This window comes from Mastigoproctus giganteus, chromosome 8 (assembly GCF_048544385.1).
Source record: "Mastigoproctus giganteus isolate SK-2022 chromosome 8, ASM4854438v1, whole genome shotgun sequence".
Lineage (NCBI taxonomy): Eukaryota > Metazoa > Arthropoda > Arachnida > Uropygi > Thelyphonidae > Mastigoproctus > Mastigoproctus giganteus.
In genome coordinates, this window is record NC_143582.1 from 131584368 (window position 1) to 131597195 (window position 12828).

Sequence of the window (12828 nt, forward strand, 5' to 3'; positions counted from 1 at the left end):
TATCATGCATTAATACGGTCACGTCTAGACTACGGGTGGCGCCTCTGTAGCCAGGTAGGCAGGAGCGGCAGTGCGTAGTACACGCTTCTTAATTAGACCGAGGTTTGAGCCCATTACCACCAAATACGGAGGATGCAGAAAGGTCAGCCAGTGACCACCGCATATCCCCGGAGCAATATGGTCTTAGTTGCTAATGCTCCTGAAAACTAAAATAACAACATCTAGACTACGGCTCTGTGGCCTACAGTTCTGCTAAACCAAGTGCCTTACATTAGCTTGACCCTGTACACCACAGTTCTCTTCCGCTTGTACTAGGGTCATTCTGCATCACCAGTTCAGAACTTGAAGCAACTGAAAGCTCTTTACATCTACGCAGAAAAATTTTTCTGTTAAACTATGCAGCAAAAGTCAAAGGGCAAATAGACAACCCTACTCAGAATGGACTTTTCTCGCTCAAGTGGGAGAACCTTTACAGAACCTATCCATCTAAAAACCCATCAACAGGAATACACCCGCATTCCCTGCTCAGTGACTGGCAAATTGATCTTAGCATGATACAGCTTACTACTTCTTGTACAGTTCCACCTTGGATATATCACATACTGTTGTGCAGCCTTTCACTCTCATCGTTGGGGGAAACACACCTTACCCTGACAAAACTTACTGTAAATTCATGCCGCATTGAGAACCCAGCACGTAGAGTACACACAAGTCTACACCGACGGATCTAAATCTGACGCCCATGTTGGTGCAGGCAGCAGTTTTTCCCAACCTTACCATAGCCAAGAAACTCCCCATCGAATGCAGAAGCTTCACTGCAGAACTCTATGCTATCTTCATGGCGTTAAATTTCACCTTATCAACAAATATATTGAACAGTATGATCTATACAGACTCCATTAGCACTATTCAAGCTATACAGCAGAATAAAAATCACGATAACCCCTTACTCATACAGATTTGGAATACCATGATTAAGCTAAATAGGAAGAAACAAGAAGTCATCTTTTGTTGGATCCCTGGTCATGTGGGAATTTCTGGAAATGAATGTGCTGATCTAGCTGTAAAAACTGATACAGATCCTATAGATCAGTGGTTCCCAACCGGTGGTTTGCGAATTCCTGAGGGTTCACGAAAGCGTTTCAGGGAGTATCTGCTTAGATTTACAGGTCTCAGGTGTAGATAGCAAGGTTTTACCTCCAGAAACTGGGGTTTTATTGTCAAACAAAACAGACAAATCTACCATAAAACACATCATATATACAGTATTGATGGAAGTATATCAAGCTTCATGTCAAAGTTTGCTTATGGTTCAAAGGTTGGTAGAATGGTTAATGCACAAATCAGGGTATGCTATCGCAACACAACCTTGAGAAATTATGTAGATGTGCTGAGAAGTCTCAATTGAAATTTAACATTGGTATGCCATGTGGATAGCAGTATTCCTAGAATAAAATAAACCAACTGGTACCACACTCAAGTTGGTGGAGAGTGAAAATACCTGGGATTAATTGTATAGCCTGTCATGAAGTTCTCAGGCTGCCAGGACAGCTCGGTGATATATTTATGCCAGCATATACAAGGAAGTAATTATCTTGATATATATAAGGATGGTTAGGCTGCATTTTACAGGTCTGGAAAGATATTATCCTTCTATACCACACAGCATGGTAGATGAATTTAATTATTCGGGTGACCAAAAAATAATAGTTTATTTAATTATTTATTTTATTTTTTATTTTTTGATTAGATTTACAGTTTATATTATTGACATTTTATATTATTGTAAACTACAAAATATAACTAATTATTATATTTATTATTATAAACAATAAAGTAAAATAAAATTAAATACAAAGTAAACAACTGCCAGAGAAAGAAACCATATCTCCCACAGTTCCTTATAATTAGTTTACTTATTACAGTACATCATGTTAAATAAATATGTTTTCCGTACTAAATTATTTTTTCAATCTTAAGGATCATTATGTAGAGTACTTTTTTTTTTTTTTTTTTAGAACCTATAGTACTTAGTACTGTGCATGGGTTCAAAGTTGAAAAGCTGAAAGAAGATACTTGTTGACATTAATCAGACTTTAACTTCTGTAAACAGTAATTTTCAGCAAATACGTATGAAAGAAGGTTGTTCATAAAACAGAAGTTGAATGAATAAATGAGGAAGAAGAAAAGTTGATTCTGTTGAGTTTCAAATTGGACAGTAGAAGGATGTTGTCTTGTTGCGGCACGTGTTTGGACTGATTTGAAAGAGAGAGCAAAAATTATAGAAGCCAATTCAGAAGAACAGTGCCCATGGAAGTATCTGTAGAAAAGGCATGCAGCAGAAACAGTACATCTATGAGACTGTGAGTGGAGAGACTCTGTTAGAGAGGAGTCATTAATTAACCTAACTGCCCTGTTTTGAATGGAATCTAGCACCCTGAGAGAGGTTTTGGGGGCACCGTCCCAGATGTGGGAAAAATATTCCATGGTAGGCCGGATTTGCAATTTCTACAGAGTCAACAACTGTTTGGAAGTAATGCTGAGAGTGAAAGAGAAAGCCAAGTTTTTTTAGATGCAGAGGAAGCAATATTTGTAATGTGCTTATGCCAAGAGAAATTAGAAGTCAGGGTTATCCCAAGATCTTGCCTAGAAATCGGAGTGCCATCAAAGATAAGCATAGGAGCAGAAGAATCCTTTTTGCGAGTATAAGGCAGGACTGAGTTTTAGAAGGATTGAAATTAAGTTTTCTTTGCCCCACTGGAGAATTACCTGGTGATCAGCATTTGAGGATTTGGCAGTGGATACTTGAAGTTGAAGCTGTTTGAGTAGGCAGTGTTTCTCAATCTGGAAGGTGGAATGCAATGTGCTTTCATCAGCAAAACTATGGATAGGATTTCTGGTTAATGGAAGAAGGTCATTAATATACAAGAGGAAAAGAGTGGGAGAAAGAACTGAACCTTAGGGAACACCAGCATTAGTGGAGAAGTTAGAAGGCAGAGAGCCATCTACCATCAGTCACTTATAAAAACGTAGTACTGGAAATATTTTATAATAAAAATTCAGAAATATTATACGATTTCAGAGAATATGGGCTTAGTGGTTCACATTAAAAATATTATGTTGAAAAGGGGTTTGCGATAAAAATATTATGTTGAAAGGGGGTTTGCGATAAAAATATTATGTTGAAAGGGGTTCGTGAGTCAAAAAAGGTTGGGAACCGCTGCTATAGATGAACCGTTTAGTATACCCATCACAGACTACAAGTCAATTATAAAGAAGCGATGTCTTGAAAAATGGCAACACATCTGGCAGAGTCATGTTGGGAACAAATTACTCTGTATAAAGAAACATCTCTAACCTTGGAAATCTAGTATATGTGAAAACAGGCCTGAAGAAGTCGTATTAGCCCTACTATGAATAGGCCATACACATCTTTATCTTCTTGCAGGTACTGTGCATAAATTGCAACACTCAGCTCACTGTTCAACATATATTCCTTGATTGTCCCAGATACAATAGTGACCGACAAGCTATGTTTACCTCTTTTTTTCAGGACGAACTCTTCTTTCAGTATTGCTGACCTGGCATATACCCCACACGTGGCCAAAATATTTTCATTCCTTAAACAGATACAACTGTACAATGCAGTGTGAACTTCAACATTTATATACATAAACCGTGTATTTAACATCCCCATAGTTAGGTGCATTATGGCCTTGCTTCCCTTACACTGTTAAGTCCATAAACAAACAAACAATCCTTATTGCTCTTAATTCATGCTTTCTACAGCAGCAACTCTGTTACCTAAAGGCCAGAGGTGCAAATAATTTGTACCCAGCCTCTCTCGAAATCCGTTCGTTAAAATGAAATTTTATTTGCTCTGCAGAAACTATTTTAATTGGACCACCCATCAATTTGAGAATCCATATAAGCTGAGTCCTAAAAACTGTAACATTTAGTTTAATTGTTGATGTGCAAAGTTAAAGTGTGATACGTAGGAGTGCACATGCTGAAGTAAATATAGGTATGTATCTATCTCTCTGAAAGTAGAGAGATAGATACATACCTATGTTTAATAAATTTTGATTCTGTTGTAACAGAAAATTTAAATATCAAATCTATGTAATGTTTTGTTATCTATTGTGACTGTGCTATACATTTCCTTTTTTGAAAACTTTTTGTTTTCTTGATCTTAAAATATGAATTGATTCAAGTGTAAATTTTTTATATAGAATATCTGGGTATATTCTTACCACATGTACACCATATCCAAAAATTTCATTACTTCATACAGTATGTCCCACCCACTTTTTCTTACTGTTGAATACACCATGAATTGTCAAACTAATAGAGTAAGCTTATCTGCGAAAAGATCTAAACCTCCGAAACACTTCCAAATCATGCGAAATGGGATGACCTGCGAGATTTCTTTTCCTTGGTCGGATTATTGTTTCAAAACTTCTGATGTCAATGTTTGCTCAGATTTTGCTCAGCCATGAATTTCACTATATCTTATCCTAAGTGTCTTCATAAATACTTCTTGCTTTTGCTTGAATGCCCATTGGACTCGGGGCACTTGCTTCCGAATCTGATTTTCCATACATATTATTAATAGTTTTTCCATCTTCGATATAGCACCTGAATGCTGTTTTGTGATCACTGTAGATCTTAAATGCGTTGATCTTTTAACATGTTCTTTTATATGTTCCTTAAACAGTATTCACTGTTGAAACAGCAAGTCCTAATTCCATGTAATAGATGACAAACTTTGTCCTGCTTCGAAATTCTTAATTAATCATCTTCATTTCTACATCAATAATGTTTCATTTCCTAGCTCTGCCAGCACTTGCACACTCTGTTAGTCCCTTTCCCTTTCACCATTGTAATAAGTAAATAGGAATGAAGAGAAGATTCTGAAAATTTATATGTCTTTTATATACGATTGAAGGTTTCAATGAAGGGGAACTGATTTCACCATAATACCATGACGTAAAAACCCACACAATTCCAGCTATCGGTATTATCGCAAATGCAATAAGATCGAGTTTACTACCTGTTTATAATAGATTGCGCTAACAGAAAAGCCCAATAAACTGGAAAGTGCAAATTGTTTTTATTGTTTTATGGTAGTTACCTCAAGAAATGTGTTTTAGAAAAAATATTAAAGGTGTTCCAAATTGATTATTATAACGGAATGAAAGTGTAGTGTAATTTCCATTATATAAATGACCTTTTAGAGAGATAAATAGCTTAGTTAAAAAAGCAAAATTTTAACTTCCAAGGTCTTGAAGAACAAATTTCAAAAAAAAAAAAACAACAACAACAATGTGTTATTGGGTTCATATTACGAAATTTTCATGATACCTCCATTTATTTCTACGGGATGCAAAATACGTTTCCACAATTATTTTAAGTTTAGCATTAGCATTAGTAGAGGCATATGATGCAAGAAAGCAAGCTTATTCAGCATCAGCCAAAAAAAAAAAAAAAAACACACCATTCCCATTTCACCCCTCCGTTCGTTCGAAATACCTGTCCAGTTGAGCCTTAAATTTGTTTAGGCTATCAACTTCAACAACAAATGATGGAAGTCGGTTCCACCAACCAACCACCCGCTGGCCAAAGGCAAATTTCCGCACATCTATCCGACATCCGTCCTTCCTCAATTTGAATTTATGCCCTCTGAGGTGATTATTCTGAGCAAGAGGAAGAATCCCATTGGCATTGAGCATGCTCAAACCATTCAAAGCCTTATACACCTCTATTAGATCATCTCGCCGGTGCCTAGTCTCCAGACTCTGTAATTTGCAAAACTTAAGCCTTTCTTCGTAAGAGCAACCCTTTGTTCCATTCACTAATCTTGTTGCCCTTCTCTGTACCCGTTCCAGCAGCTCTACATCCTTCTTGAAATGAGGCTTCCAGACCTGTATACAGTACTCAAGATGTGGCCTAACCATTGCCTTATACAAGGGAATAATCACCTCCTTATCCCTGCCAGAAAAATTCCTGTATATCATTGACAAGACACCACGAGCTACTCTTGCAGCTCATCTGCACTGCTCAGAGAACTTCATATCTGCCTGCACAATTACCCCCAGGTCCTATTCATTCTCCACCACTCTCAGTGTAGTACCGCAGAGTTGATACGCTGCTCTGGGGTTACTGTTTCCCATATGTAGTACTTTACATTTGTCAATGTTAAACTTCATTTGCCACCTCTCAGCCCATCTGTTCAACCTTTCTAGATCCTGTTGCAGAAGCAGCATAGCGTCAGTAGTGTCCTTAACAACCCTGCCAACCTTTGTATCATCTGCAAACTTGGACATTAAACTTGATATACCATCATCAATATCATTCATAAATACCAGCTGGTTTGCACAAAGTTTGCACCAGCTGGCAAAAACGTCCGTAAAGTTGAATTTCCGTAAGTCGAGTATTACGTAAGCCTGTATATACTAACAGCAAAATACATACATGAAGGCAAAGTTCCCTTCAAAATGATCAGGAGATTGACATAATGAGGAATTAATTGGCAAGGAGGAAGCTGACATCGTCCAGTATTCTTCAATATCCTCCTCTTCTGGGTTAATAGGATAGAGTGAATAGAGTGAATTATGAACTTGGGATAGAGTGAATTATGACTATTGAAATGGTGTATATATATACCCTTTAACATATCCCTAACACAGAATGCTATTTTAATAGCACTAGAAAGTTTGCAGGGATCATTCAGTTACAGTTTTTAGAATTTGACTGAATTTGTAATGCTAGTTTTATTTGAACATAAGCACAGCTCTGTGTTCTAAGATTTTTTGATGATACTTTTTATATATATAATTTTTCTTTGTTTGTTTTCTTCCCCTTTCTGCATCCGGCGCTTCCATAGCCAGGTGGGCAGGAGCAGCAGTGCAATAGCACGTGCTTCTTGATTAGACTGGGGTTCGAGCCCATGACCACCAAATACGGAGGATGCGGAAAGGTCAGGGAATGACCACCACATATCCCCTGAGCAATATGGCCTTAGTTGCTAATGCTCCTAAAAACCAAATAACAAACAAACAAACTTTCTGCATCCATTTTTAAGTTAACCCATTGAGCAGTGCCATTTAAGTCTCAAAACATACAATGACTGCAAATGGTGATTCTGTTTACCAAAGGAGTCCCCTTTCCCATATCTAGTTCCTGCTGCCTCCAGATAGTACGGAAATGGCTCTTTGTGAAGTAGTTGTATAAATTGAGAAGCAGTAAAAGAAGGTTGTTAACCAAAGTCAAACATGCATTTCAGAACATAGGAAATTATTAGACTAAACCAATAAGATGATTATAACAAAGGGAGATATTTTCTGAACATTCCTGCATCACTTTCATTGAAAATTGAAGGAGTCGGTAAATTCTAGTAGCAAACAGAAATAAGTGTGGGTTGTTATTTAATTAAATTCTTGATAAAGAGTCTAGCACAGAAAAAGACGTAAAGAACAAACAAAGTAGCAAAATAAAGGATGTTAAACTTTGTGAAGAAAAGAAAATTAATATGGGAAGAATAAAGTTTATTGTTATGTGTTCATAAAACTTTGTTTATAAGAATAAACAAGTTGCTCCTTCTCAGCCCATCTACCTAACTTTTCTAGATCCTGTTGCAGTAGCATACTGTCTTTAATGTCATTAACAGTGCTGCCAACCTTTGTATCATCTGCAAACTTGGACATTAAGCCTTGATATACCTTCATCGTTATCATTGATAAATACACAAAACAACAATGGGCCCAGCACTGAACTCTGGGGGACTCGACTAATAACATTAGTCCACGTAGAGCAGTGTCCATTTATTACCACTCTCTGCTGTCTCCCACTAACCATCCCTTTATCCATTGCAGCAATTTGCCCTTAATGCCATACTGCTCCAATTTGTACAGCAGTTTTCCACATGCAACAGAGTCAAAAGGTTTCCTGAAATCCAAGTATGATATCAAAATTATATTTTGCATCCAGTTCTTTTGTGACCACATCATAGTATCCAATCAGATTGGTCAGACAAGTCTTTCCCTTAATAAACCCATGCTGTGTCTGAATTATCATTGCAGTCTTGTCTTGGTGAATCTGTATCACCTCTTTAACCAGTGACTCCTCCAGAACAGAAGTTAAACTAACAGGTCTATAATTATTTGTGTTACCCTTTGTAAATTGGGGATATATTTGCACATGTCCCGTCCATGGAGACCTCCCCTGAATCTGACGATGCTCTCATAATTATAGCTAAGGGTTTGCTAACTTCCCTCGCTGCCTCCTTCAATATAACTGGATAGATTCCATCTGCCTCAGTTGCCTTTTTTAAGTTTAACTTCAACAATTTCTCCTCCGCTTTGCTTTCAGTTATTAAAAAATCACTTATCTTCCTGTTAGAGTTTGATAAACTTCTGGCATTCCCCTCCTTGAATAACTCCTGATATATGAATGTAGATGCAAAATACTCATTCAGTTTATGAGCTACTTGAGCAGGATCATCACTAGTCGAACCATCTATGGTATGACTATCGATGATCTTTGCTATTTTTCTTTACATCCTTTGCCAAAGATTTCTCGTAATCTGCCTTTGCCTGCCTAACCTCCTTTGTGACTTGATTAGAGACTAGCTTATACCTTTTGTAGGCTTCTGTGTTGCCTAATAAGTTATATGCATCCCATGCATTTTTCTTCTCTGCTTTGAGCCTCATTAATTCATCTGACATCTATTTAGGCCTGAACTATTTCTTAGTTGGTATGAAAAGCCCAGTAGCTTCGAAGATTAATTCTTTGAATGCCTCAGATTACTTGAGCAGAAAAGGACAGCATGGAAAAGTTATAGAACAATAAAAAGTACTGAAGCCTATAACATCTACAAATTAATCTGAAATAGTGCCACAGAAAAGGTTAGGCTGACAAAGGCAGATTATGAGAAATCGCTGGAAAAGAGTGGGGATAAGGAATTCTTCACATATATAAATCCAAAGAGAATGAAAAACCAGATCGGACAGGCAGGGATGCCAGGAAAGCTTCCTGGGACTGCCTAGTACAATAAATAAGTAATGATAATAATAAAAAAAAAAAAAAAAAAAAAACAACAGATTGGACACTTATGTAATGGATGTGGGATAGTATTAGATACTCCAGCTGATTTTGCTGATGAACTCAACAGTTACTTTGCATTAATATTTACAAAAGAAAAATCCTTTATGTAAATGAGATTATGGGAATAAAGTTTTCTTCCTCTGATAACACACATACACACAAATTTAAATTGGAAAAAGATAGTTGTAGGTTTCATGTGTAGAAATTTGTTCTTTCAACCAGAGAGTAATTGATTGTTGAAATGAATTTCAACTTGGTGTAATGAAATTAGACAGTTTGAATAAATATAAAGAAGATTGAACAAGTTATTATGTGGGTTATGATTGAAATCTGACAGTGTTGTTTTTATTTTTTTATATTTATGTATTTTTATTTTAGTTTTTTGGTCAATTCTTGATAAGCTTTAATCCATTCATTGTTTGTCAATACTAATAGTTTAGGATTCAACCCTTTTTGACTTTTATGGTACTGCTGTCAACCAGTCAGACTCAAAAGATTTATATTAACATGTCCTGATATGATGCAAATCAGCCTTCTCTTACAGTATGTAATGTTTGTGGAACGATGACTACTTTTGGGCATATTAGCATATAACTAAAAATGCATGCTAGTATATTATTCCATTATTTGGATGTGATCCAGTGATATATGTAATGCCTGTAACATTTTTATAATTACCTTTATTTTGGTATTCTTAGGTGAGTTCCCAGCGTTTGATGAAATTTCTTAGTCATTCTGAAGTGGATGAAGATATTCCCTGGAGAGAGCATGACTCTCCTTCAGCAGTCGTAGAGTTTCAGCCAGAAAGTGGAAGTGTGTTGGTATGCTTTCTTATTAAGTGAAATTAGCCATTGTTGACAATTTACTTTGTATGTTCCTTCATGATGTATGCATTCAATTTTAGATTTTATTATTATTATTTTTTTAATTATAGTATTTTGTCTTTCATATAAATTTATGCTTATAACAATTGATATGCTTATAACAGTTAGTCAAGATTAATCAGTATACCTACTGAGTATATTATAAACTGTAAAAACCATATGAAAATACTTCTGAAGATTATTACTCTTTCAGTATAATAATATTGGTACTTTTTAAATTGCTGTTTGTCCATTCATAAGTGTTTTGCGCATATTATGTAAAAGCTGAATAAAAAATCTTGAAGATAGAAAGTCTTATCAGAAGTTATAAGTTATAACTGTCAATTGATGTGGGCATAATTATATACGAAAGAGTCAAAATCATTAATATTTTTTAATAGCAGTGCTTTAAACACTTTTTCATTTATATTTTTAGTGATTAAAAACAAAACTCAGTCATCTAAAACTTGTCATTCAAGTTGGCTTCACACTTCACACTCCAAAATATGTCTTTGAATTTGTCTGAAAATTTGGTATTTTCTGTTTCCAATGTTGCCAATGTTGTCAAACATTGGCAACTTTCATTTCTTGATTTTAGCACTTCAGTACGGCCAATGTATCTGTGAATGGGCCAGAATTGTTTCACACTGCATAATTTCAGAATAACTATTTTTGCTGAATTACTTTTGATGTAATTAATCATTCATGTTTAAGTTTGATAAGTTACTCTTATCAGCACTTTACCATTAAAGCTTCTCAATGTAAGGGGGGATTCTCCTTAATAACATAACATAATAACATTCTCCTTAATAATAATTCTCCTTTGTTATTAAGGAGAATCCCTCCTTCTCAACAAGGAGGGATTCTCTTTAATAACAAAGGACAAAAATACTTTAATGCAAATTGCCATTGGTGAAAATGGATATACAGTCATGCCAGTATAATTTATTTTGAAAACTAATAAAAAATGTTGAAAATGTTTTAAGTAATCAATATTGCAGACAAAAGATATAATATAAGTTATGATATAAGATTTAGTTATAAGATATGATAAATATTATTGTTGACACTGAGCAGAAAAATGGAAAAATTTTAAAATAGTGAAATAGTCCCAACACATATTAGAAAAAGAAGAATAACAGGAAAAGAAGGAAAACACCAAAAACCAGTGAAATGGGATTTTTGAATTTCCAGAAATTAATGGAAGAAAATTTTTCAGAAGTGAAAAGTATGGAATGCTGGTGAGACTATATGTCTCCATATTTAAGTTACTTTGCCACTTTATATCCCCATTTTTTAACATCTTAAAAATTTTATATCCTTTGGTTTTTCTCCAAATTAATTTAATTTTTAATAGAATCCTGCTTTGTAATTATGAGATAATCTTTAAGTTGAAATGGCAAATATTTTATTCTTACTAGAGTTGTCTTTTAATATTTATATTCTGATTGTGTGTTTTTTTATTTCATTTTTCATTGCTTGAAGCACTTTTCTAGTCAGGACTTTCCTTATTAGTTGTATAATGTCAACTGTGACTGCTCAGCTCAGACCATTCTGGATTGGAGGTTGTCAAGGCACTTCATTCATCCTTCACTGGCTGGAGTGTCTTGTGGCTTCTCCTTGAGAGGATGAGGTATCAGCAGCCAAATTCCTCTTCTGTTCCTGTTTACGTACTTTCATTTATTCTTAATTAGGTGACCTTCATTTTATTCAGTTTATTCTCTAAATTTTTTTCAGTTTGTGACAACTTTTTCCATTCAAGGAGTGACATAGTATCTTACTGGCATTCTGGAGTTTTCACTTCTGAAAAATTTCCTTCCATTCACTTCACTTCAATTTTTTTTTTTTTCTGGAAAAACTAAAATCCAAAGAAACATGCCATTTCTCTGGTTTTTGGCATTTCCCCTTCTTTTCCTGTTATGTTTCTATATGGACAGACTTTGCTTTACTATTTTAAAATTTTTCTGCTATATTTTCTGTCTGTTCGATGTCAAGAAGATATATTTACTCTGGAGTTCTGAAAAAAAAAAAAAAAAAAAAAGGCCTTTATGGTTCATTCAGTTTTAAGCTGAATTTTATCATGGGTTTTAACTTTTCAATAACATTAGGTAAAGAATTGAAGAATAAAGAACAAACTGATTTTAATATGCTGCTAAAATTAGTTTGTTCTTCTTTTAGTACTGATATTCGGAACATAATGCAAGGAAGCAAACCTTGTACAGTACCATCCAAAAAAAAAAAAAAAAAAAAAAACACACCCACTTAATTTTTCCCATTTCTGTTAATAATTTGTTAAAATTTATTCAGACTACATCTATTCTTCAGCCATCCTTTGTTAAATGTAAATTTTTTCCTCTTTCACCTGAGAGAGAGTAAATTTTCATCAGAATTTAGTTTACATCACCCTTTTAAATGCTTATAAACTTCAAATAGGTCAGTTTAGTAACTGTTTCCAGATTTTACAGTTGCAGAACTTCAATCTTTCTTAGTAGGAATATCCATTTGTGCTTCCAGTTAACCCAGTAATTTTGAAATTTAAATTTGTCGTGATGCATTATAACCCTAGTTGTTTTTAAACCAAAATGAAAATCAAAAAACCTCCAGTTAACTGTGTTGTCCGACCCTGTACTCTTTCTAGCAGAATTATGTCCTTCCTAAAATGAGATTTCCAAACCTGTATGCATATTGCAGATATATCCTGACATTGCCTTATAGAAAAAGACACCTCTTTTCCTTACCTGAAATGTTCCTGTATATCATTGACAGAATTTTATGAGCGAAGCTTTTCTTGCAGCTTGTTTACACTGCTCAGAAGGTTTTACACATAGGTCTTTTTCCTTATGAACTACATTGATTATGA

At 35.0% G+C, this 12828-nt stretch overlaps 1 protein-coding gene across 2 annotated transcripts in view; it reads left to right on the forward strand.

Moving 5' to 3' along the window:
* The window catches only part of LOC150081824 (ATP-binding cassette sub-family C member 8-like), a 1084700-nt gene that overhangs the window by 270474 nt on the left and 801398 nt on the right, over positions 1–12828 (forward strand). For both annotated transcript variants that reach the window (XM_090378918.1, XM_090378919.1), the window contains one exon: positions 9804–9926. In XM_090378918.1, coding sequence (XP_090235044.1) covers positions 9804–9926 — 123 coding nt within the window. The remainder of the gene's footprint in view (positions 1–9803; positions 9927–12828) is intronic.